Source organism: Peromyscus leucopus, chromosome 8b (genome assembly GCF_004664715.2).
Source record: "Peromyscus leucopus breed LL Stock chromosome 8b, UCI_PerLeu_2.1, whole genome shotgun sequence".
Lineage (NCBI taxonomy): Eukaryota > Metazoa > Chordata > Mammalia > Rodentia > Cricetidae > Peromyscus > Peromyscus leucopus.
The window spans coordinates 50,471,815-50,499,423 of record NC_051086.1 but is presented as its reverse complement, the minus strand read 5'-3'; the positions used below and the strand labels follow the sequence as shown (position 1 = coordinate 50,499,423).

Below are 27,609 nucleotides of genomic sequence, written 5' to 3'. Positions count from 1 at the left end.
TAACAGTATTCTCAGTCTCAAAGACACAGCCTTTTACACATTTTGCAAAAACCTTAGAACTAGTCCAAAACAGACCAAGCTTCCCCTACAGAACATACACAAAGACTGATTCCCAGGTGTCATTTATTGCTAAAGCAAGGCCAGGCTGTCTACATCAAGACATAGTCCTTGCAGTAGCTCCCTTTCTGCATGTACCCTGACCACTCAAGGTTCAGCCAATTGTTCAATGTCTGGGACCCCTCACCAACTTAGAGCTATGTGTATGGGTCAATGTGACTTTACCAGCCTAAGAGAAACTATGTGACCTTGTGTTTTGAGAATGGGTAGGGCCCTGAAAATATAACCTATAATTGTGCAGAGTTTGGCTGAGAGAGAACAGTAGCGGCAGTGTGGAGAGAGATGGCTGTGTAGAGCTATGAGAGAGCTGCTTCAGAAGGTGAGTGAAGTGTGTGTGTGTGTGTGTGTGTGTGTGTGTGTGTGTGTGTGTGTAGTGAGAGATGATGAAGAAGAAGCATGAGAGAAGTGTGAGGGGATGGATGGGTGAAAGACTGAGTGAGTAAAGAGTGAGTGAATAATGTAGAAGGAAGATGTGTAGCCATGTGAAAAGATGTAAGTAAAGAGAGGTAGCTGGGTGTAGCAGTGTGGAGATAATGTAGCAATACAGAGTCAGAAAGAGTCAGAGACCATTTTAAAGATGAAGTAAAAGAGAAAGTTAGCATCAGAAAGCACGTGTGTTTCCTTATGTGACCAGTCATAGATAGATGAAAACTTATTCCTAATTATTCCCCATATAAAAAAGTTTCCTATCCCTCGCTACTCTGAGGCATTCCTTTTATTACCCTGAGCTGACTGTGGGAGACGGTCTCTCATGGTCCGCATTACTAGAGGATGGGCTTTGAGGTCTCAAATGCTCAAACCAGGTCTAGTGTGACATTCTCTTCCCGCTGCCTGTGGATCAAGATATAGATCTCTCAGCTCCTTCTCCAGCACCATGTCTGCCTGCACACCACCATGCTTCCTGCCAAGACCATAATGGACTAAATCTCTGAAGCTGTAAGCTAGCCCCAATTAAATGGTTTCCTTTATAAGAGTTGCCACGGTCATGGTGTCTCTTCACGGCAATAAAACCCTAACTAAGACACAGCCCCACTCTCCAAGTCACTTCTCTCTACTTCTGCCCCAGGGCTCCCCTCTCTAGTCCCAGAATCCCCAGCTGCATACAGGGCATTTCTTCTCAAAGCCTATGGTAACCTCAAACCCCAAAGCACAGAGCAAAGAACCTTGGTCTGTAGAAAGATGGTCCTTGGCCGATGGGTGAACTCTAGGTACCTTCAGACTCTACTGTTCTGTCCACTGTTAGGGAGTTTGTTTATAGAGTCGTGTAGCCAGGGTAACTTGTGATTCTCCTGCCTCAGCCTCCCAAATGCAGGTGACAGTCATGCACTCCCATGCCCAGTCCATTCTATGTCTTGGTTGAAGCACAGTTTTGGGAGTCTTCCTGGCCAGCTGTCCTGAGATTCAGCTACACAAGCTGATCAGCAATTAACCAACACGGCAGCTCTATTCCTGTCCTCAGAACTTAGGGCTGTGAGCGAACTTCCTATAACATTACCTAGTGGTAAAAGTGATGACTTCCTTTAGTCTAGTATGGTGGCTCACATCTGTAATCCTAGCACTAGGGAAGCTAAGGCAAGAGAATCAAAAATTTAAAGCCAGGGCGTGGCAAGATGGCTTAGCAGGTAAAGGCACTTGCTGCCAAGTCCGGTGACCTGACTTTGATCCCTGGAACCTACAAGGTGGATGGAAAGAAAACACACACACACACACACACACACACACACACACACACACACACACACATACACACACACACACACACACACACAGAGTAATAGAATACATTTTTAAAACTTGGGCCACAGAGTGAATTCAAGGCAATCCTGGACAATTTAGTGAGACTCTCTCAGGAGACAACCAAATAAAACCCCTTTCTCACTATGTGCATTTTCAGAATGCAAGGGAATGCTAGGAAGAAACAAGCATTACCCATAATTCACCCTCAGAAGTGAAGGTGGCATTCCTTAGAGTTTGGTACCCACGTCCATTTATTTACTGCGCATAGTCTTTTGTTGTTGTTGTTATCTGGGGGGATCTTTTGGTAGTTTTTTGAGGGTCTTGTCTAGCCTAGCTTCAGACCTGTAGTGAGTGGTCTTCCTGTCTCAGTCTTTAGGGTGGGGGAACACCGATGTATGCCACCACTAACGGCTGCTGATGGTGCGCCTGTCTTTGAAAAAGAACGTAATCTCCCGCCCTCTCTTCATGTGACTCCCCTTTCAGATCACTCTGGTGGGGCTGGACAGTCCCGGGCTCATGACAGTGCCACGTGAAGGGGTCTCCACTCCAGCTCTGCCACTGGTGGCCAGCACAATTTGAACCAATTCCTCAGCACTCAGGGCTTCAGTTTCCTTTTCTGAAAAGTGAATTTTTACAACAGCGACAGTATCAGCACTCACGGGAGGTACTGGTACACTGCCATGCTTCGGTCATAAGATTATGTTTAAAATTAAACAAAATATGGATGGATATAACCTAATCCAATAAAAGCTCCATCATAAAAACTCCATCACTGGAAAGTTCATTGTTTCAGATGATGAAAACAAAAATCGCTCCCCTTTTATGGCTATCCCTGCCTGTGAATCCAATGGCTTCTCCCTCAGCTTCCACCTAAACTTCTGTGGAACCCTAGCTAGTCACACCAGCCACTAATATTCTTGTCTCCAGCCCTGATAGGCAGTCTTAAAACCGTGCCTGTGTTTTAGGGAGCATGAACTGAGGGCTCTGGGGAGTTGACTTAGTATGGTAACAAAATGCACACGAGTGGAGAAGACCAGCAAGAGAGGGAAGAGAGGACATCTTTGAACAAAGAGAGGGGAGGTAAGGGTAGGACTCAGGCTTAGCAGATGAGGCTCTGGGTTCTACACAAAAGGGGGTGCAGGAGCTTCCTCAGGAAGCAGACATGTCTCTGACCTAGCTCCTCTGTAAGGAGGGCTCGCCTCCCATCTGCCCATGGTCAGCTTGCTTGGAAGTCAAACTGCTACCCGAGTCTACAGAATCAGCCCGGGTCAGCCCTGGCTTTCCCCTCCAGTCCTGGCCTCCTGGCTCCCCCAAGATCCACAGGCAGAAACCACCAGCTCCACCAGCCTACCCTGCTCTACTTTTACTCATCAAACTGGTTTGGGCCCGTGACTCTGCTCCCATCAGTGGGTCACTGACCCTTGTGTTCTTGCCTCTCCCCCACAAGATCTGAGCTCCCTGCCTCTTGGCTCTCCCATCTACATCCCAGCCCCAGGGCTAGTAGACCATTGGCCCCAGAACCCAGCTCTTGTCTTGAGTTGCTCACTTGTGAAAATCCCTCCCCAACCAGGTAGCAGGGTGACAGAGGACAATCTACGAGCTGCACCAGCATTCTGTCCTTGTCTGCCTGTCCAGACGGTCTTCTCTGCAGGCCCAGTTAGCCCACGCTGGTGATTTCTGAACATGCCTCTACTATTCTCTTTGCCTGTTCCTGTGCCTTGAAATCACCATCTTGCATATTTAAAAGTGCCTCCTCTGCCATGCAGGTTTCCCAGATCACTTCCTTTCTCTAGGCCAGATACTTCCTGTTTTCCCCCCACCTCCGCAGAAAAAAAAAAGCCACCAGAGTGGGTATGGCAACGTAGCACCCCATCCTTGCAGGTGCTCACCAATGAATTCCTCTGAGGATGCTGGCTCACCCAACGTGGTGCCGGAGTTGGGCAGGAGATGGAAGTGCACATGTAGACACTAGTCAGCGTCGGGGAATTAAAAGTCCGAGCAAAAGTTCTGAGGTGCCCCCTGCCCAGCTCAGAGCTCTAGTTAGGGTTACAGGAGGGCTTTCAGCATGGCAGTATTGATTGCTTGTCTGCCCAGGGTGCCTGTCTCCCCAGCACCCCCCCCCCACCTCCTGCTGGCCCTTCTGTAGACATCTGCCCCAAATTTGTCGGGGAACCTGAGCCAGGGCAGAACACAACACACACACACACACACACACACACACACACACACACACACTCCAGCCCTTGGGTGGTCACAGGTTTTCACCTTGTCATCTGTAGTGTGACCTTGAGCACAGCAACCCTGGCTGGCTCACTCCTCAAGCCTGGTCCCTCACCAGTCAACAAGGCTGGACGATGTCATAGTACAGTGGCACCTCCCACCTGGTGTGCTCTTCAGCTGTCTAGGGATAAACCCATTCCACCTAAGCTCGGGGAAGGTCCTCAGAGAATTGTGTCCCATGTGTTTGGGCCACTGACTCTGTTCCTTTGGTGGCTGAGGCTCCTGACTTTATTTTAGAAGGAGGAACACTCACACATTCCCATCTCTAGCTGATGTACAAATTCTGCTATTTCAACTTCTGGCTACCACAGGGTCCTAGTTCTTGCCCTCTTCTATCTACCCTTCAGTTACCTGCTAACCACAAGCCATGAACAAGCAGGGAGAGAGAGAAAAGCAGAGCCTGAGAAGCTGTGGCCCCTGCTGGCTCCCTCCAAGGCTATGGGGATGGACTAGTGGAGAGGTCGCAATCCCTTTGGGGATCTCATATCAGATATCCTGCATCGCAGATATTTACATCACAACTTACAACAGTAGCAAAATTACAGTTACAAAGTAGCTATGAAATAGTTTTATGGCTGGGGGTTGCCATCGCATGAGGAACTGTGTTAAAGTGTTGCAGCATTAGGAAGGTTGAGAACCACTGTGCTAGGGTACCCTGTAGCTCAGGAGGCTATTGGAACCCACAGAGAGAAGCTGGCATGCAGGTAGAAACTTGCTCTCCAAGAGGCTCCTGGTCAAAGTGTCTGTCCCTGAGCTCTCCACTCTGGGTCACTCCCAGTGCCCTGGAAGTGCTATATCCTTCTACTCCAGTCTCCAGCTGGACTTCAGCAAGAGCAGAGCCTCTGCCTAAGGCTACAGCCCAGCCTGTCTTCTGGGCTTGGCCAGATCTGACCTATGTAAGACCCGAGGACAATTGCAAGCCTGGAGCAGTAATGGAATGGAGCCAGAGCATCTGGAGAGGCCGGGCATCTGGAGAGAACATCAGGGTTCTGGTAGCACAATCACACCAACAGCAAGCCCAGTCCTACAGGTGACACCATGCAGAGGGAGGAAGCCATTTCCAGGTCTTCTGCAGTGAAGACCCTATAATCTACTCAGAGTGATCAGGTACTCTGGCCTACTCCAAGTAAGACTGAAGAGGTGGTTGAGAGTCAAAGGAACCCACATCAAGGATCTCCTGCATTCTCTGGGCTCCCATTGCTAGGACCCCGCGTCACTCCAGATGGCCGCCCGAGCTGGAACTGAGCTGCTGTTACAAGGGCCCTGGACACCGTGTAAGCTGCATGAGGTCAGAACGGAAGGAGTGAGCCATTCCCCAGGGACCCTTTTCCCACCCAACCCAATTACCACAGAACATACTCTCCTAATGGCAACTACTCTCTTCGGACCTTGCCCACTGAAACCAGGGCAGCCAAACATACACAAACAACTGGCCATGTCCAGGGAGCTTATTTTCTTATGACCCATGCCAAGAGCCATGAATGCTGATCCCTCACAGTAGCTTACAGGGCCTGGCCTTAGGAGAACAAAACTTGAAAGAGAGCACTGTTGAAAAGTTGAAATCTGTGTAAATCCAGCTTTCGAAGCACAGGTGTCTGCTCTTTAATACTACAACAATGATGATCAAACGTTAAGACAGTGAGTGAGGCAGGAGCTATTAATTTGAAATAGTCACCTCTAGGCTTTCGTACCCCTTGCTAAGACCAAGACTGCCTGCATTGGGGCACGCACCTCCACTGGGGAAGCAACGGGCACCCCTGGACCTCATCACTGGCCCCGAGTGTTTGCCATGGGTTCGTCTACAAGTCCATGTGTCTTCATGTAGTTTTTACCCTCCCCCACCCCCATCTCTCTGCTCTCTCCCAGATGCCAAGCCTCTGCCTCAATGCTCCCCATCCTTGTTTTCATCTCTTTATGGAAAGCATCTCCCAGAAAAAGAGGTAAGGAAGGGTCAATCCCTCTTACCCCACCAGGAATGGCTGAGATGTTGGAGTATCCCCTAGTGAACCAGAAATGTTTTTACTGATCCCCACTTCCCACCACCCTGCAGTTCACAAGATCTTTGTAACAACTCTGGGATCCGGGGTGGGGGGGAGATTTGAGCTTCTTTTACAGAAGACAGAAGCTGAGGATAACAGCCGGGTGACTCCTCTGGTGCTTTGACACATCCAGCTTTGAACTGTCCCAGGCTGCATGGCGGTCGGGAGACGTGCAGGACCTGTAGACCCACACAAACACTGAGGGATCCTGAGAGCATTTAATAGGGGCCTGCCTGCCCCTCTTTCGTGGAGGGGTAGTGAGGGTTGACTGTAACGTGGGAAAAGCATGCCTTGCCACTGAGTCATCAGGTGCGTGCAGCCAACTGGCTACGCACAGCTATTAGGCCCCGTGTTCCGGTTGAGAAAACTGGAGACAGATGCCAAGAAGAAAACCTTATCTAAAATCCCAAGCCTGCTCTTCCCAATCCGGAGCCCAAGTGCGGTACCCTGTGCTCCAGGCTCATTTCCTGAAGCCAGTTCTACATTAGAAATCACTAAGGCCGTTGGTGTGAGGTGCGGATTCCTAGGCTCTGAGCCTGGACATTAGGTTTAGACAGTGGAACGGGAACCCAGGAAAGATTGTTTTGATTTGGCAATCTCAGTGATGAGTCAGCTGTGGGGAAAACCCAGGGAGCCCATATTAAAATCATCATGGAACCCCATCACTGGCAGGACCAGACAAGCCCCATGGGGTTGGGTCAGGCTTAGGATCAGGTGAGACACATGGTAGAAATATAGGGTAGTTTAGGGAAGCCCCCCAGATGCTCACTATATGTCAAATGAATAAATGAATAAAAGACATATGTGGGTAGTTTACAGAAAAATACAACAAATTACAATGATCAGAAAATACGAAAACTTATTAATCTCCCTCAGAATTGGGGAAACCTAAACTAGACTAACAAACATCACATTTTTAATCATAGGATAAATAAGATCCCTCTAAAGTGACCACTCTTAATGCAGTTCTGGAGAAGTGGGGGTGGGGAGGGGGCTGACTCTCCTGGAAAGACAGTTGGAGGTGCCTGTCAAAATTCCTTTTGATCAAACAGCACTTCCAGGCACTAGGTGTGCCATCAAGTACCTGGGGTGTTTTGATCTTTTTTTTTTTTTTTTTTTATTTAGTTTTTGTTTGTTTGCTAGAACAGAAGAACTCTGAGAAGCACCCCAAGTCTCCACCCCCCAGGGAGTAGTTATCTACTGATAGAACGGCATTCCTTGCTGGGAGAAAGAGTGAGGTTGATCTGCAGTACTGATGTGGAAAGTACATCTCTGTGAGTACAGAAGTCGTCACCGTCACAAGAAGGCATGAGCAAAGGTATGTGCTAGAACCCAAATAAAAGATTATTTTCAGAGTACACCCCAGGACAAACAACAGCCCCCCCCACATGCCCTTTGTATATGGCTTTACTCACTATGGCTTCATGTACCTAAGGCCAACCATGCTCCAAAAATGTTAAACAGAAAACTCCAGAAATAAATAAGCCGTAGGTTTAAAACTACACATTGTGTTAAGCAGCAGGATGCCATCTCACAGTAAAGCTTCTGTCTCATCCAGGGATGAATCACTCCTGTGTCCAGTGGATCCACACTGTGTGTACAATCCATATATTGGCAATCCCACCAAGGGTCATAACATCATGGTGCGTCTGCCTAAGCAACCCTCATTTTGTATGACAACTTCCCTAATGTTCATGGGTAGTGATTCTAGGGTTTCTGATATGCTCAGGCGTAGCTGTAAAGTGCTTTCTTTAAGTGAACAGGTGGAAAATCCGCATTGTATTAGCATAGGAATAAAGGAGGCAGGCAGTGGAAAGGACCACAGACCCGTGCAGACAGAACCAGTTCATCAGAGTCAGGTGCTTCCCGGGGCAGTGGGAAGAGCTAATTGGCAAATGGTGTTTGAACAATAGGAAATAGAAAGCTATTTCTCATACATCTTTTGAAATTAACTTCCATAAGGACTGAAACTTTTAAGGGTGGAGGGAGCGATGCCTAAGTGATGGAAGGCATTTCAGAGGTCATAAGGCACAGAAGAAATCACTGCATTTTGTGGGTAAGTGCCTTTTAGACAATAGCATCTAGGAGAAGAAAGCATAAAAAGTTGGCTAATCTATATATAAAAATGAAGTTAAACTATTTCAGTCAGGGCAGTGGAGAGGGCTCAGTGCTTAAGGCGCTTGCCACGGAAGCAAGAAGACCAGAGTTTGGATCCCCAGGACTCACATAAATGCCAGGCAGGCATGGCAGCGTGCCTATAGTCCAAGTTCAGAAGGTGGAGCCAGGAGACCCCAGGCCCAAGCTCTGGGTTTGATTGGGAGACCCTGCCTCAAAGAACAAAGTGAAAGAACAATCGAGGAATATCCCTGATGACAGCCTAGGGCCTCCACATGCACATGCAAACACATTTATGCTCACCTTTACATACATGTGTTCAAACACATGCAAACATGCATAGGCATGTGCCCACTGTACACACATACATGTGAAATAGAAAAAGAAAAAAATCCTCATCAGAATCATAGAGCATCATAAATGTTAAAACCATTTGCTATGTGTGATGGAGACCTTTCTCTAAGGACTCCCATGATGCCTCATGCCTGCAGTACCAGAATTCAGAGGCTGATACAGGTGGGTCCTAAGTATAAACCCAATGTGGGCTACACAGCCAGACCCTGTGTCAAAAATAGGTAGATAGAGAGATAGATAATAGGTAGGGAGGTAGGTAGATAGATAATAGGTAGATCGATAGAAAGATAGGTAATAGATAGATAGATAGATAGATAGATAGATAGATGATAGATAGATAGATAGATAGATAGATAAATAGATAATAGATGGTAGATAATAGATAGGTGGGTAGAAAGGTAATGGATAGGTGGGTAGATAATAGATAAATAGTAGATAGGTGGATGGATGGATATAGATAGATAGATAGATAGATAGATAGATAGATAGATAAAAGATAGATGTAGATAATAGATAGGTGGGTAGATAGGTAATGGATAGGTGGGTAAATAATAGATAGATAGATAGACAGACAGACAGATAGATAGATAGATAGATAGATAGATAAATAGGTGGATGGATGGACAGATAGACAGAATCTGAGCAAAGACTCATAGATTTTGGTTGTGACTACTGGGATCAGCCAAGAGCCTTACAGAATGGAACCTGAAATGACCTGCTACTATTGGTCCTTTCTAAATGGTTACTGAAGAATGAAAGGCAAGTTCAGAGAGAAATGGAGGGGGCAAGGCACCCCCAGGCCCTAGGCACAGGGGCTGATTTTCCAGTCCTTCCATCAGAGACCCTCACAGCTGCTAACTATAGTTCCTAAAAGCCGCCATAGTAGCTTTCAAGTCCTCTAACAAGACAAAACCAGTCCAAACACAAGCTACACTACCCTCTGAACAGTTAACCCACCCAGGGGCATCAGACTGGCTCTGGAATAGTCTCTCATGATCCTGCCTCAGGGAGGATGTCCATGACTTCTCTACAGGAAATCACAGGGCTCAGCGGCTCTGAAACCCTTCCTCCCATAAAGCGGTATCATCTACTGACAGAGCACCTTATCACGCTGTTTGTTTTCTGAGAAACACAGCGTTTATTAACTTTAGCCACTCTGCCTTGCTAATCCTCGTGAAGAGGACTTCCATAAAAGGTGTGACGTTATGTTTATAAATAATGATCCGAAGTGCTGAGAATGTTGCTGTTCACAGGAAAGAGGGGATGGTTGGAGAGAACTAAAATTAGGTTAGGAAACAGAAATAACTAATAGTCTCTCCTAGGCGCGGCTGAGCAGGTGCTCGCAAACACACTGGTCCCGAGGAAGGCTGTTCCAACCAAGATGCAGAGGTCTCCCTGCTCCCTTGGGAGCAGAGGACCCTTCCTAATCCTAACCAGTGCTTCAAACGCTTACAGAAATCCCCAGTCAAAACCCTCTCCTCACACTGTTTTCAAATGTTGACAAAAGGAACCGAGGACAGAAAAGACACAGAGTGCTGATGGAATAGGAGACTTCAGAGTTGAAGGAAGGAAGAGACCTCAGGAAATAGCCGAAATAGATGCAACTCTTGGCAAAGAGACCAGAGAAGCCTGCCCACCAGTCCCCATGCTGTGCACGGGGAGCCTAGAACAGGAGCTCCCAGCAGAGCTTCTCAAAGCCCGGAGCACCCCAGGATCACCCGAGACTCCAGTCACATGGCCGTGCACCAGGCCTGGTCCCCCACTTGTGATTCTCAGGTGTGACCTTTGGAGCCTGAGAATCTGCTTTCTGAGAATCTAAGCAATTCCCAGGCAGTTCCGTGCCACTGGTAGGGAAGAGCACTGTTCTGCGGAGCTCCAGCTGCAGCATGTGCTACCTGTGTGCAGGTGTGACCCAGGGGCCACTCAAAAGTAACAAGGCACGGACAGCAGCAAAACACTCCAGCAAGTCCTCCTGACCTGACGGCCCCGCCACTCAATCCATGTCCACCTCTTCTTGCAGGTGACGCTGGTGACAAATATAGACAAGTGGCATCTTGTCCAGAGCCACTGCAGATGGTCCTGTGCTTGCCATACCACCACAGGCTTCCCTGTTATATGACCACTGCCAAAACCAGACCTTTCCACCATGAAGGCCGAGGGCCAGCAAAATGGCTCGGCAGGTCAGGGAGCTGGTTGCCACGCTGATCTGAGTTTGATCCCCAGAACCCACAGGAGAGAAGGAGAGAGCTGACCTCCATATGTGCATGGTGGTGCATGAGTATGTACACCCTTTCATCCCCTCACACACCCGGACACCCTCTACATACACACACACACACACACACACACACACACACACACACACACACACATGCCCCAAGGGGTCCTGGACTGTTCCATGTAGGCTGTGAGTGCGTGTGAGAGCAGACATGCTTTCCCTGTCAAGGAGCCGAGCACTCATGTGAAAGTGTTGGACTCACAGGGCTGTATAAGAAAATGAAGCTTTTGTAACAGAAACCGAAAGGCTAAAAAGATGCAGCCAACCAACCAACCAATCAACAGCAAACAAAGGACGCCCGAAACTGTTCAGTTGGCCTGAGAGACCCAGGAAAAGAAGAAGGAACCCAACAGCGAAGATTATCCAAGGGTAAAAGAGAAACCAGCCAGGTCCACAAATGCACAGGTCAAAGCTGCCTGAGGTGTGCGTGGCCAATCACCAGGACTCCCCCAATCCAACTACTAAATGGCTAAAGTTGAGCCAGTTTCCGAAGGGGCCAAACTCCACTCCCAACACATTTAGCTTACAGTCTGTCCAGCTCTCCTCCTCATTACAGGAGCTCTGTCTTCTGGGGGCAGTGAGCGCTGAGCATGCAGTTGGGAAGAGGGCAAAAGGGTAGGAGCTTCAGGCACGGCCACCGTGCAAGATGTCCGTCATTATCTAGTCAAAGATGAGGAGCCCCTGAGGGTCTCAGGGGCCCTCTGCGTGGCTCAGCCCACTGCTCACAGGGAGTGGGCACGCAATAAACATGAGCCTTCTTGCATGACTAACTTCTCACCCGGTTTTCTTCCTCCCACACCTCTTGGAAGAGCATTCTACTTTGGAATCCAACTCAGATTGAAAGAACAAAAAGCCGTTACCCCACTCTTGAGATCTGCCTCCAACAATAAGGATCCCATGGAGGGGAAATTGTGCCAGCTTTACTTATCGAGGCACACTCACCAGCAGTTGTGGGTGATAAACACTTTAAGATTGACATTCCTTGGTTTCACAGGATTGTTTTTTTTTTTTTTTTTTTTTTTTTTTTTTTTTTTTTTTTTAAGCTTGAAGGGACCTTCAGAAGTATACTCAGGCAGGAAAGAAAACCACAGCCAAGCCACCGGGAAAATTCCCTTGAACAACTCATATGGATTTCAGGATGTCTTCTGCGTAGCCATTTGCATGGCATTCGCCCACTCCACCCCGGCAAGACGCCATCAAGTGGCTAATTAGAGCTGGCCACAGAGAAGGCATTGAGCAAACACTTGTTGCTTGATAACCAAGTCACGTGGTCCTTGCCCACTCACATATCAGCACAGAACCTGCAGATTATGCCTGAGTGCGCTGGTATTTCACTGATTCCATGACACCTCACCTTGGAAACATCTACCTTGCTTCAGACCACCTCTCTCTGCTGTCCTTGGTGTCTGTCTTCTTACAGACACAGGCTTCCACTTGCTTGTCAGTCCCACAGTCCCAGAGAGACAATGTTCCATCTATGCGAACAAGCCAGTGTATGAGAAAGCAGCGGGTGAAGGGCAGAGCCGAGATGAGTTGGAAGGTCCCTTTGCAACGAATGTTCCATTTCTATTACACAGTTTTCTTCTTCTCTTTCTTGGTCCTCTCTCATTGCCTCCTATTTTCAAGTGCATGGTAAAATATTATCCTGACTATGTAAATTGCTGCTTCTGACTCTGTTTTACACTTTTTTACTCTCTCTCTCTCTCTCTCTCTCTCTCTCTCTCTCTCTCTCTCTCTCTCTCTCTGTGTGTGTGTGTGTGTGTGTGTATGTGTGTATCTGTGTGTCTGTGTGTGCCTGCTTATGGGAGTTGAATCTCTTCTTCCATCATGTAGGTCCCAAGAATCAAACTCAGGTCACCAGACTTGGCAGCAAGTGCCTTTCCTGCTAAGCCATCTTGTTGGCCTGCGATCTTTAAAACTTGATATAAAACCATGAGGCTCTGAACACCTGGCCCAAACTTGAGCAGACACAGAAATAGACATGGAACACACACACACATGAAGGCCAGCTGGGCAGAGAAATGCCCTGAGGAACATGTTGAACCCCACCTATCTCTGTTTGGGCAGATCCACACATCATGGATTTTTGAGAGAAGAAGGGATCCATTTGTTTACAAATGCCCTCTTGAGTTGCCAGAATTGAACATTCTCACACACTGTACTCAGTGCTTCTTTGGGCAGCATTTGGTCTAAAGACCATCCAGGATGAACATCTACTGACTGTCTTGTCTAGGTTGAACAATCCTAAAGGATTTCAGAAGTGCTGACCCCTGACTGTCACCTCCTCTGTTCCTTACTCCACTGTGACAGGACAATGCCATTTCCTTAGGAACTTTCTCAGTTTTTGCCCCAGAATAATGGTATATATCTTCAAGGGACAATCTGGTGACTGAAATCACGTATATGGTGCAGGATGATCAAGTCAGGGTGCTTAGCATTCCCTTCTCTTTGGTGTTTATCGTTTCTCTGGGTTAACAATGCTCTCACTCCTTCCTGTTTGTTATAAAATGTATGAGATGGTGTTGCAAACCATTTCCACTCTAGAACTTATTTCTCCTATGTACCTGAGACTTGGCACACCTCCCTCCCTCCGTCTTTCTAGACTTGGAGACTACTATTATACTCCTTCCATCCATGAAACCAAATCTGCAGATCCTAAATGTGTATAAGAATGTGTGTATCCATTTTTTTGTGTGTGTGCCTGACTTATTTCTGCATAACACGAGGTGCTGTGGTTTCATTCATGTTGCTATGTTCACAGATCTCCATCTTCTTTATGGCCAAAGAGTATTCCATTGTAGCTATGCACAATATTCATTTTATCCATTCATGCACCCATGGGCACTTCGGTGGATTCTATGCCATTGTTGTTGTGAATAATGCTTCAGTAAATACAGTGTCTCTAATATACCAACTCCGTTCCCCTTGGCTGTATGCCTTGTAGCAGGAATGCTAGATCAACACTTTTAAAGAGGTTTAACCCAAGCAAACATCATTTGTTATGGGCACACCCTCATCCTGAACATTCCTTGTCTTTAATGAATGCATGCTGGTCATAGTAATGATTAGGACAGATCCTGCTACATCATATTGATGAGCTTTGCTAGGCTCTCTGCTCACTTCAGACTTTGACAGACCACTGGGCTCTGCAGTATGACCAATGGGGAGGGACAGTACAGTGACCATTTGCTGGTACATACTTTCTAACCAAAGTAGAGGCCCTGCTAAAAATTAAAAACAAACAAACAAACAAACAAAACCCTCCCAAAGAGAGAAAAATGAAAAAAAGAGCCTTGACCACAGCAGACTCTATGTACCTTGAAGTCCTTGTCCATGCATCAGGCACACATGAGAACAGCACAAGCCCCACGTTCCTTCCCAGAAATGCTGAGCTCCAAATGATTTTTGAGCTATGGACTCAAGGGCTTTGTGATGATAGAAGCTGTTATTACTTCTCCTTACACAGACAAGAAGAAAGGCTGGAAACACACTCGAGTCAGCTCCCCCAGCGACCTCACGACCATAAACAGCAGGCAGGTGAAGGGCCTTTCCTGGCAAGTTCCTACTCATTCTCGATCTTGTCACTATAAAACTGAGTTATTTGTCTTCAAGCAGCTCTTTGGGAGTTTCTGCTTTAACTGTGGTGGTTTATGGATATCTGACCTTTAACCTCGGAATGATGGCAAACACTGCCTCTTTCTCACTGTGTTTCTGAAAATGAAAGTCAGATAGATTTAAGTTTACTCCTCCACTTTATATTCCATTCCTTGCTACTGCTCCAGTTTGGAGATGACGTGCCTCCCCCCCCCCCCCCCAAAGATCATGTGAGAAGGCCTGGTCCACACCTTGAGGTACTTGCTACCAGCCCCTAGTGGAGTCTTCGGGAGGTGGGGCCTAGCCAGATGGGGTTTAAACCCAGCACTCAAGAGGCAGAGGCAAGCAAGCAGACAGTCTGAAGCCAGTCTGGTCTACACAGTGAGTCCCAGGACAGCCAGAACTACACAGTGAGACTCTGTCTCCAACAAATGTCTGGTAGAACAATGTTACATCACAGGGAGTACAGTGCCCCCTCGTCGGGTAGGGGACATTTGGGATCCAGCCCCTTTCTCCCTCCTCTTGTTTCCTGGCCACCACGAGGTGAGTGTGTCTCCTATGCCACATGCCCCCCCACCATGAAAATGCTCTGGGTCTAAATTAACTCTTCTTCTTTATCAGTTGACTACCTCAGGTACCTCATCACAGTGACAGAAAGCCAACACAACAATGTCTTTACCAATGTTGTTGTTACTAAGTCTCCCTGCACTTAAAAAAAACATACTAGGTGGTGACTATTAGAAAGCGTTTAAGAATATGAAGTAAAATATTTTACTTTTCCCTGATAGCCGATTGTGATTTGGCAAGTGTGTGGCAGGCCCTCTGCCTTGATAGTTTTGAGCGAATAGCACTCCAGGATGTTTTTGACATGAATCAAAATTTAGAAATTATGCCTGAAGAATCCCTAAACAGAGCCTCTAAGGAAATGCTTCTAAAGGCAACCAAGAAAGCCACTGAGCCTCCAGCATCCTCACCCAGGCCTGCTTTTAAACGACAATTCTTTATTGCAATGTAATTCACTATATTATAGAACTTACCCTGTAAGAGTGTATAGCGCAATGGCTTTGGTCTGTTCGTGGAATGTGCAGCCCTCACCATTACCTAATGATAGTACATATCTATCCCCTTAACCCCCTGCTCATTGGCAGCCACTACTCACTCATCCTGTAGCCCTGGCAACCACTCATCTACTTTTGGTTTCTATGAATTTGCCTGTTTTAGGAATTTCATATAAATTGAATCCCAAAGCATGTAGCTCTCTGTGTCTTTCTTGACTTGGTGTGAATGTTTTCAAGGATCTTCCTTGTGGAAGTGGGCATCAGCTCTGTTCCCTTCTCTTGGGTAGCTGAGTTCTATTGTGTGCCCACACCCTATTTTGTTCACCCATTTGTTGGTTGATGGGCATGGAGCTCTGGCCTTGGGGATGGTGCTGCTATGTGTGTGAGCGCCTAGGTTTCCGTGTGCACATGGGCTTTCAGTTTTCTTGGGCACAAAACAAGAAGGGGAACATGGGGTTAGCACCCCCACATTTCTCTCGAATGCTGTGGTATCTGGGCCATTTGCTGTTGATTGCTAGCTCCAGCTGACAACCAATGGGGTACAGCATCGCATTCTTTACTAAGTAATTCAAAATAACTTGACTTGGGATAGAGCGAAGAACAGTCTGCCCCTTTGTCTTCCAAAGTCAGCATATTGGCATTTTGAATGGCTTTGTATTCACTCAGTCCCTACCATAAACAAGAGATTATTTGGTTTTAACAATCTGGTGGAAAATGAGGGGTGTGCTATGTACTTAAGTGTTACCTAAACAATACAAATTAAAATGGACGCTGGGAAAGAGAAAACAAAGGCCACAGTGAGGCAGATTAATAGTATGCTTTCTAGTCCAACAGCTTTCCACCATGAAGCCATTAAAAAAATAGAGGGAGTGGATTGGGGGAGAAAGGGGAGATGAGGGGGCAGCTGGGGGGGCTGGAGGGAGGGGAAACTATGGTTGGGATGTGTTGTACGAGAGAAGAATATATTTTCAATTAAGAAAATAATGAAGCCAAAACAAGGGCTATCCATGAGTGTGTGTGTGTGTGTGTGTGTGTGTGTGTGTGTGTGTGTGTGTGTGTGTTTGCACATGCTCATGCACACAAGAACACAATGCACAATTTAATCAACTGAATGTGCCAAATGAAAACATGGCTCTAGTCTTACTTTGTGTAATGCAGATGGACAGAAAAAAGACTGGTGGTTCGGGGTACAGATGCTTCTCTGGGCAGCTTTCATTGAGAGGGAACTGTCAGGGCCATCCTATCTAGAGTTGGGAAAGCATCCAATTACTTTGAACAAAGTAAAGCTCAAAAGAACGGTTTTCACAATGACTAGTTTTGTGGAAATCCTACCTAGAAACTCATTAGTTCTTAGTGTAATAAAGTTGAATGAGACTCCCCTCACTTAAAGGAAAATTAAAATAAGAAATCAAGAAAACTACTGACTATTTGGCAAATGAACACAAAAGCTCAAACCCTGGCTTATATCCATGCCAAGTCTCACTCACAAACATAATAAAACATTTAGAGATACCAATTCTTTGTCAAAAAGAGGATAGAAACAAGTTCCAGCTTGCCTGGGTTTTACTTGATTCTTCCTTCATAGGACAGGTAGAGGTCCTATGCCATTTCTGTTGACCGTCTTCATCTAAGAACCTGTGAACTCACTTATCCTCATACCGAATTTGCTCACTCCCACCCATGCCCCCCACTTGTGAGCGCTGAAGCCTGGGCGTTCAGTTATGACCTGACTACAAGGGTCTGGTGACTTTGGGCAGAGGCTCCTAGTACATGGAGGGCCCCATTTCTGGATATGTAAAGTTGATGGGACTCTGTTAGGCCAGGGATCATCTTTTCTGCCAAGGCCAGCAGTGAAGAGTTTGGGCTTTGCTGGTCATACAGGGAGCACAGGGACATACATGGCTGTGTTCTGATAAATGTCAAGTGAATTTGGCTCAAGGGCCAAATTTAGTTCAGTGCCTCCTTATGTCAGATGACCTGGAAGATCTTCCCTGTCACGGGTAGTGAGTAAAGTCATCAGCCACTGAACCCTCCCTCCCTGTGAGTGACAAGGATGCAGGATGCACCATGGCACTCCATTTTAAGGTTGTCTCTACATAGAGACATTGATGTTAGAGTCCTGCTCACATTTCTATCAACGGGACTCCTGTTCATCTAGGACTTCATCTTGGAAATAGAAGTATCAGTGTGGAAGGGGTGAAGTCAGGCTTTCTGATAGACTGTTTGGAGTCGGGTGGTCTAATAGTTCTCCAAGCAGGGGTGGAGTATTGGGTGGGTGAGGGGATGGACTCTGGCCAATGGGAAATGGGAGATTTCCAAAGACAACCTTGCAAAAGAAGTCAACAGACCATATCAATGGCTGCTGCCCAATCTGCATTTCACTGCCAGACACTGAACTGTATGGTGTGACATCTTCCTTGGCGTTCCTCTTATTCTCTGGCTCATCCCTCGCTGCTCTGGGCTCACTATCTCCTAATAAGGTCTTAGCGCTTAATCCTTTCCTCAGGCTCTGCTTTCTAGAAAAACAGGCCTAAGACATTACCTCAAATTATTCTCTTTCTTTGGGGATGAAAGACATAGATAAAATAAATGGAATGACCTGGTTTAATGCATACAAAGATTAGTAAAATATGCTGTAAAACAGTGACTCATACATTACACAGAACCGATCCTGGCTTTCCATGCTAGTTTCAAATCTCTCCCCGTTCCTCGAATGGTAACGTACATATCAAACAATATCAAAAAGGCCAGCTAAGTGATGTAGCTTCTAATAATAAAGGGACCCAATGCCGAAGGGCCAGGTCTCTTAGAACAGTTAGCTGATGTTCAAGAGGCTCTGTTACTTGCAGCCTAGACATGGAACCGCAGTCTCCAAGGTGATGGTGCTAAGAGGTAGAAATTTGAGGGGTGGTGAGACCATGAGAGCCCCTACTCACTTGGGATCCATGTTCTTATAAATGAGGCCCGTGGGAGCTTGCTCCCCTTTCTTCTCTGTGAGTGCATCGAGAGAGTCCATCTCTAGCAACCAGAGGCAGGCTGCCACTGGACCCTCGATCTGCAGGCACGTGTACTCCCCAGCCTTCAGAATTTCCATTGTTTTCAAGCCACCTACCTTTTGCCCTTTCATTAAACTGGTCTAACATAGAACCTTAAGACTAACTCGGGCCCCTGAATGAAGAGAGTAGGCTTTTGACAACAGCTCACCAGCCATAAATCACAATATATACCCTGCCCAGGTTTAGTCCCACTCCACTCTGGGGGAGCACAGACCATGTTCCTAGATGATGCAAGAGGACCATTTTCCTGCCACTGAAGTCCCTGACCTCCCTGGGCTGCACTCAGGGCCACTCTGCATGATGAAATGTCCTGGAGAGGCAGAACTGGGGGGAAAGGAAGGGGATGGGACTTCTGGAGTTCATGACTTACACATGCCCTGCTGCAGTGACTGGGGAGTCTATTTAAAACCAGCAAGAGGACGACCATAACTTACCCATTGAAACTTCCTGCTGGGCATCTGGCTCATTCACTATCACCATTCACTAAATAATCTGCGTCTCCCCAGGGATTGACATGGTCCACCTATTGTAAACATGATCTGTATTTCTGTCTGTGCCTGGCTTCCCCTCACTTCACGATCTTTGCTTCCTTGCGTGTTACGACACAGCTGTGCACGGATTCATTCCCCCTATCTCTACCAGTTTCTCTCTGTCTCTGAGGTGCCCTCCTTAACTCTGTATTCAGAGCTTTCTTCTGCAGGCTTGCACGGAGTGATGTGTCTGAACCTCTGTTCTAAAGAAATGCACATTCTAGACCGCCCCACTCAGCTGTGCGTGTTGGTCACTGCACAGTGGTGGCCAGTAGGGGTGGAAGCCACTCTGCTCTCTGCAAGCTGGGCCATGCACCCACAGGGTTTTCTCTGCACTTCCATCACCGGTGGCACGTATGCACCTTTGAGCCACAGATCTATGTGCTGGCCATCTCTTTGTGAGGACGCAGCAGCAAGGAACCAACCACGCAGCACCGATTCACCTCCTTCCTTCTGGCTGGCTTCTGGGTGTCTCCCACTCTCACCTTATGATTGCCGCACAAGGCAGAAAGCCAGGAAGCAGGCAAGCTCCCTGCCACTGGCCTGCCACATCCTGTCTGACAGAGTTCAGCCCCCACCCCCCCTTTCAGGCCACCTCCGTAGATTGTGCTGACCTCATTATTTCATTTTTCATTTAGGCTTGTCTACTCCGTGCTCCCTGCTCCCAAATCCTTCACTACTGCGTGAGAAGTCTTGCTGTCAGGTTGCGATGTGGTCCTGCCACTGTTTGGAAACTTTCCCCGGCTTCCCACTGCCCACTGGGTGAAGAGTCATGTCACACCCCGGCTTTCCCTCACCTCTGTGTTCCTGCCACTGCCAACCCTGTCCACCTGCCTTCCTCCTGCTGCCTCGCTCTCTGCTTGGGCTACAACCTTGGTCAGATGCCTCTGTCATGGGCCCCTCCTTAGAGTCCTTGCACTCCCCACATGCAAGTGCCTGTAATGCTTGTAGATGTTTGCCTGTCTCTCTGACCCCTTTGGAGCTACAGTCTCCGAGAGCAGAGCCTGGGTCTCATTTGGTTTTGTATACCCATGGCCTGACCCGGTGGCAAGCAGGGCGCAGACCCTCATCCATGAAATCCTAAATGGATGTGAAAGCAAGCAGATTATCAGGGGACACCAATGTAAATGAGGCTTTGCACAGGATAGTTATTATGCCCAGGCGCCCTCTGGGGGAAGACAGATTAGGGATTAAGGGGCAGGGGGGAATCCAGGCAACTTTCAGGATCCTTAGGTTCTGCACTGGTGGCTTCTACCAGTCACAGGGGGCTGAGATATTCAGAGGGGAGACAGCTGCATATTCTCTGAACGTGCACAGGCATTTTTTTCTTGTCACTGTTCCCTGAACAATACAGAGAAGCAACTATTTACATAGCATTGACGTCGAATTGGTCTTATATATAACTAGAAATGACTTCAAGTCCTCGGGAAGGTGGGTGGAGGTTCTGTCAAACACTATACCTTCTATAAAGAACAGGGGCATCTGTGGGGTTCATTTCATTTTGTTTTTTTAATTATGGATCTTGAACGTCACCTTGAGGGGCATCTGCATTTGAAAAATCATCCTCTTCGAAGATGCAAAGAGTGTACTCAGTGGCTCTCAGCAGCGGGTAGTGAACCCGATGTGTCCATGACCTGCCACCTGGACAGATGGAGGGGTTAGCATGAAACATGAAAGTTGGGACAGAAAGGGGAGTCCAGCAGTGAGGGTACCAACTCAGAGGCCCCAGAAGTCAGGATGTGAGACAGAGGCAAGGATGCAAACAAGGATCGCTTCTGCTATAGACAGGCAGGTGGCCCCCAAACAGGCAGGGGTGAGAGGAAACCCCAATCAGACCAATATTGGGAAGGAAAGACGAAGCTGCTTGCCTCTTCTCTTGACCCTGTAGTAATCCTTAAGGACTCTCAGGACTGCTGGGAAAGACATTTCCCATTCTGCCTCTTCCTGGCCCTTTCTACCTCCAGGGACATCCTGGGCCCCACAGGCTCTCTGTGACACTATCTTCAAATACCTCAGACCTCTTCACAGCCCTTCTCATGGGTAATCAAGCAAGTATTCACTTAAAATCTGCTTCCAGGGCTACCGGTATAGCACACTGATACAGTATTTGCCTAGAACATGGGGTTCATTCCCCAGCAACATGCACAGACATCCCTCCAGTACTCCCACACATGCACACAAAGCTTTAAGATCTGTTCCCACTATGAGCAGATAAGCAATTTAGGGGCAAGGCCATTCTTCATGGTACATATTTGAGGCTCAATAAATATATGTTGAATTGAACAGAAAAACAATGCATACAATAATTACCTAATGAGTGAGGAAAGCTGACCAGCATCCAGAATGCAAGACCAAGGAGTTAGGATTACTAAGTAAGAGAGAAAGGGGGAGGGACCAGTCCTACTGGACCCTCCAGACAACCTAGCAAATCAGCCCACCCTATTACCACAAGGCTGGTGAACTTGTGAACCAAAATTCTGTAGTTTTGAATGTTCAAAAATAAAAACAATGTGATTTCAAAATGTAAATTACCTGCAATTCATATTGCAGTGTCCAAACCTAAATGTCCTCTCCCTTTTTGCCATACACAAAGTTTTATTAGACTGTAGCTGCGCTCACTAGTTTACATACTGTCTACATTACTATTCATGCTACAGTGATAAAGTTAAGTAGCTGTGACAGAGACCATGACCCTCCAAATCTAAACTATTTACTGCCTGGTCTGTTAGAGAATCAGCTTGTCAATCTGAGGAGCACTCAGCATCCCACAACCCCAAGGAAGCTCCGACCTACTGGTGTATGAAAAGTCAGAACCCCAGAAGAGAGCTTCCAGACACTGTTGATATAAAATATGGCTACATTTCCATTCCTAAGTAGAGTAGTACTTAAATTAATGGCGGCACATTCCTAATACACAGCGATTAAAATGAATGAGTTAGATGGAAATATTCAAAGTATAGAACAATGTCCACAATAAATCGTTGTCATGATTTAAAGGATAGGATGGATAACATTTGTAATTTATTTTTAAAACACCAGCATGCCTATGCTTAGAAGATAGAGAATACAAATGCCTCAAAGGATATATGTGATAAATAGCTCTGGGAAATGCGACTGAGGATTTTCAATGTTGATTTGAATCCCATTTTTATTTATTGGCTTTTTAACCCTGAGAATATACTATTCTTTTACTGATGTGTGTGTGTGTGTGTGTGTGTAAGACACACACACACACACACACACAGAGAGAGAGAGAGAGAGAGAGAGAGAGAGAGAGAGAGAGAGAGAGACTCTAGAAAGGCATGTTCTCTATTCCCCTTTGCAACAGACTGGCTAATTTGAGACAAGAACAAATCCACCTAAATTCTTGCTCTTGAGCTCATCCCATCCAAACTCTGCACTGCACAGATGGAGATCTGTGTGCAGACACCCACTCCCCTGGGGAACTGCACTGAAGCAGCCGCTCCCCAGGAGGAAGCGCATTCAAGCAGCCTGCATGCACCTCTGAAACATCCAGGCTCCCTGAGCAGGGCAAAGCTGCTCGAGGGTTTGTTTTGAGGAAGTGTGAGATTAGAACAGTTAAAAACAGCCCCACTTCCCCTTTCCTAGAAACCCTGGCCACCTATCTTCAAGGGGAACACCCTGCTGAGTCTGCAGGTTAGGGTGCTTGTGGTATGCACAAGCCAGCTATCCAAAGTAGCAGCTGTCAGCTTCTCTGTGTCCCCCTCTAGATAAGCAATTTAGGGGCAAGGCCATTCTTCATGGTACATATTTGAGGCTTAATAAATGTGTGTTGAATTGAACAGAAAAAACGATGCATACAACAATTACCTAATGAGAGAGTAAAGCTGACCGGCATCCAGAATGCTGGCTGTCCTCTCACTGGGACCTCTCCTCTTAGTGCAGCCTCAAAATCATTAATCGTGTTAATAACCTCCCTGTCCCAGGTGACAAGATAGAGCAATGGAGTCAGATGGGCACAGAAGACAGAAGTGACGCCAATATTGGAACCAACAGGTAGACGGCCACATTCTGCCTTGGCACACGTGTCTGCAATGCCCACCAAGTCTAATTTCCCTTCTGTTGTATCTCTTGGTTCTGTTGGTGTTCTTGAGGTACAGTCCTTGGGGATATAGGAGTTCAAGACTTCTCAGCTGGCTTGCCTTATACTTCTGCCCTCAGCCCGAACAGTGTCCTGCTTAACGTGTGCCAAGACTAGCTGTACAGCACAGCATTGTAGAACCATCTCCACATTTGGTGTCCTGGAGTCATTTGGGAGGTCCAGGAAAATGTAACTCTTTGGAGCATGGAACTCCAGTCCCATTCAGCTCAGAGGTATGTGGGGAGTGGCTGGGTGGCTGAATATAGCCTTCTAATCCTAGCACCTGGGAGGTTGTCAGAGGAGAACTAGCATGCATTCAAGGGCAGCCTGGGCTACATGGTGAATTCCAAGCCAGCCTAGCCTACCGAATGAGACCCTGTTTCAAAAGAACGAGGAGAGAAGAGAAGAGAAGTGAAGAGAAGAGAAGAGAAGAGAAGAGAAGAGAAGAGAAGAGAAGAGAGAAGGGGGCAGGGAGAAAGGAAAGAGTATGGAGAAGATAGAGGTGGAAGGCAGAGACTCTGTGCTAAGAGAGAGGATGAATGGCCCACACATAGCCCCACCATTTCCAAATGGACAATCCACAAAACAGCCAGTGAGATACTTCGGTCGAGAAAAGGGTGTTACGGTAAAATCAGGGAGAGAATTTACAGCCTCTGAATCTTCAGTTCCGTTAGAACAGTTCCTAGACAATATAGATTACATTGATTTGTTGAACTAGCCTCTGAGGTCATTTCTGAACCGTTCAGTCCTAGATCCTAAGGTTGAGTTCCATGAAGGTAGATGTGAGGTGTCAGGGATGGGGGGAATCTTGAAATATAGCTGTCCCCTGAAGCAGCTTCCAGAACGCAGATCCAGGCCCCAACACCCAGCACCAGGGATGAGCAGAACTCTACTGTAGCCCCCTGGGATATGGTAAACAGTTCTAGAACCGGAGGGGTAAGATGCCAGGCTACCTTTCCTCGAGTCAGATTTAACAAGAAAGGCCCCCAAACCAGAGGGTTCAGAGTGGGGGAGAAAGCACCCCTAGGAAGAGGCAGACATCTGAGGGCTAGAAAAGGCTGTTCCGGAGTGGGACTCACCATTGGTAGTCGTGTTGACATAGTAACGGCGGCCCTGAGGGGACAAGTAGCTGTGCCAGCCAGGTGGAAGGATGACCGTCTGGCTCTCCTCTCCCGGCGGAGGGGGGACCATCCCAGGCTTCTGTTGGAGAGGAAGGAAAGAAAGGGTCAGGCAGACTTGCCATTTTCACAACTGTCTTGTGAACCACAAAAGCACACTGGGATCTCTCAACTGGGGTAGCCTGACCTGCAGGCCTCTCTCGGGGCAGGTGACAGGCAGTCTGAGGTGCCCCTCACAGAAGGCACGGCCCCACCCAGAGCTGACAGAATTGCTGATCTTTTTCCCTCTCAGACCCTGAGAAAAGCTCAATCACGGGGTGCTGTGCTTCCCGGGGTCCCCGTCACTTCACGCGCCCCTCTGTGGACTGTGCAATCTATACCCGCTGTGGACTGTGCAGTCTACACCCACGGCGGGCTGTGCAGTCTACACTCCGCAGGACCACTGAGTACCGCAGCCGACACAGCCCCAGGCCTGCTGTGCAAACCTAGCAGATGTAATTAATGCATGCTGCGGCAGGACGAGGTGTAAACCATTCTATAATAATGTTGAGAGTGCGAGAGCTGGGTCGGGGTTTCTCTCTCCCTGTGTCCTGTCGCTGTGGCAAAGGGAACCGGGGGTTTTAAGACAAAACAAGGCACCGTAAGCTTGATTCTTGTGACTGTGCAGTGACATTTGTCTTAAGAAACAGAAGACTATGTAAGACGGAGCATTAGGCGGAAGGCGGGCATACACTGTAACTGTGTCTGTGATCCCTCAGTGGTGGGCTTAGAGGCAATTTTTATCTTTCTTTTCTCTTACTTATCTTCCCCATGTAAATCTCCAATAAACACAAAAATAAAGGTTCTCAGCTAAAGAACATTTAAAAATAAAGACAGAGGATCCAAATTAGCCCACACAATTGCTGTGCCTTTTGGAGAAGGTAAATTGATAAAAATCAGAATTGCAGCTACAGAAGGACAAGAGTTTCTCAGAAAAACCTGTTTAGAAATACAAAGGGCCACCAGCTCCTCAGTGCCCTCGGTGTTCCCTGCCATGCCCACGGGAGTGGCTCTTTGGGTCCTCGATGACCAATATTTAGAAAAAAATGGGATAATGGTTGAAACCGGAGCAACGAAGTGTGTGCCCTGATGCCCCTCTCCAGCCAGCCCAGAGAGAGCTTTGTCTCAGCTTCTTGTGGTGGCCTTTGTACCATAAGAGGAATGAGCAAACCCCAGGTGCTGCTGGGAGTAAACATGGCCTCCCTCAGGCCTCTGTGTGGCCCTGGTGCACGTCATGAATTCTCACAAGTGTTCTCTGTGCTCAGATGCTTGTGTCTCCTGCACAGGCACCTCCTGAGCCACGGCACCTCTTTGTTTTTGCATGGAAGACTGTGCTCTGGACAGGCGATGGCGAGGTACACAGTAGCCAGGCTGAAAGTGGTACGCTGTCCTCCTCGCCGCCAGCGTAGACTATATGCTAAGCACCAATGAACCCGGGAGCAAGAGAGACTGGCCCCAAACACCAACCACTCTAACTTCTCCTGGCCTGAAAGACGGCCAGAATACAGGCAATACAAATAGTATAATGATGAGCCAAGTGTGAGCGAGGAGCAGGGTGAGATGATGTGGGCCCGTGATTCCAGCACTCGGGAGGATGAGGTGGGGAGAATCATGAGTCTGCGGCCAGTCTAGGCTACTATATAGGAAGACCCTGTCTCAGAAAACCAAGGGTTAATGAGTGAGAAGAAGGAAAAAAGAAGAAAGCAAGGGAGGTATGGAGGAGGGAAGAGGGGAGAGAGAGAGGATCGTGTACACACAGGACCTTGGGAACAATGTGGTAGCGGGGTGGGGAGAGGGAGGAGGGTGCTGAAGAGGAGTACTTTGCTGGAGAGTCCTCTAGAACCAGAGGATGAGATGGCTGGTCGTCTTTCCTTGAGCCTACCATCAAGGAGTACCACAGAGGGGTCTGTGGGAAGCGGTTGAAGTGGGTCGAGCAAGGCTCTGAAGCTCACAGGAGGGCATTGCCCAGAGAGGATCCTGGGCCTCAGGGTGAACAGCTTCAGGCTCAAAGCCAACCCTACCTCAATCACACGGCCACACTTGACCTCAGGCAAGTGACTCAGTCAGGCTATTTCCACAGCAATGAGACAAAACGGTGCTAACGTTGGTCCAGGTGTGGAGCATGCTGTGGGCTGTGGAGATCCACAGTAACTCACCCAGAAGCCAGAAGAGGGACCACCCCCAAGAGATGGGGGGATCTCACTGGAAGGGGAACAGGGATGAGCTCTCTGAGGCTCTGTCCCCTGAGAGATGTCCCCTCCAACTGTCCCTTCACCATCTCTGAAATGTCACCCTCAATGGTTGTTCTCTGAGGCTTCTGGGGCCAAGACTATGGGAGAACACACTCGAAAGGGAGGCCAACACCCTCTGGGGCCGACTGATGTTGGAAGGCTGGTCAGGGAGTTCTGTGGGCCAGAGAGTGAGTGAACTGAGTCTTCGGATGCCCCAGAGCTCCAGCTTTGATGGAACTGGAAGCAGCCTGACCCTCTTCAGTTTCCTAGTCCCTTTCTCTTTAGAATGCTTCTGGTTCATCTATCTGTATAACCCAGTGAGCTCATAGGAAGCCTCAGTTTACACATGAGGATATGGGTGACTATGAAGGCACAGTGTCCTGAGGTCTCTCCTATCTAGGGAGTACAGGGACCTTTGGGGAGACACCATAGTACTGAGCCAGGGAGGGCACAAAATGGGTGGGAGGGCACCCACTGGCTGGGCCTAGTTCTTAATCTGGATGCCATGCTGTGCTGAGGGTGGTCTCCACACACGTGAAACACAGCCACGGTGGCCCTCCATGCTGGCTGTCAGACTGCCTGGTCTTCATCTCCGGGGCCAGCTGCCGTCCTCTCACCCTTTTCTTTCTTAGGAAGAAGTCCTTCTCGATAGCTCACCACCCACAAGTCAGGAGTCCAAAGATGCTGGAGACCGCTGGGGAGACCTCTCCCCTTCAGGACTGAAAACAAGCATCCCGACACGCTGTATATGAACATTCAGGGCAGAAGTATTCACAAGGACCAAACGTGAAGACAACACAAAGGACCATCCTTGAGGACATGAATGAAACACGGGATAGCCACCTGATGGAAAATTACTCAGAAATGAAAAGGAATAGGGTCCTTATTCTCACTACATCATGGCTGGGCCTGAAGAACATCATGAAAGAAGTCAGATGACAAGGACCACATGTGGCCTCAT

At 47.8% G+C, this 27,609-nt stretch overlaps 1 protein-coding gene across 8 annotated transcripts in view; it reads right to left on the bottom strand.

Annotated features, from left to right (window-relative positions):
- Positions 1–27,609, bottom strand: part of Gas7 (growth arrest specific 7) — a 232,331-nt gene that overhangs the window by 58,801 nt on the left and 145,921 nt on the right. For 7 of the 8 annotated variants that reach the window (XM_028869379.2, XM_037200583.1, XM_037200581.1 and 4 more), the window contains exon 2: positions 24,340–24,460. In XM_028869379.2, the coding sequence (XP_028725212.1) occupies positions 24,340–24,460 (121 nt within the window). Of the gene's footprint in view, positions 1–11,447; positions 11,902–24,339; positions 24,461–27,609 lie in introns of those variants that run through there. The other variant, XM_037200582.1, reaches the window with a different exon arrangement.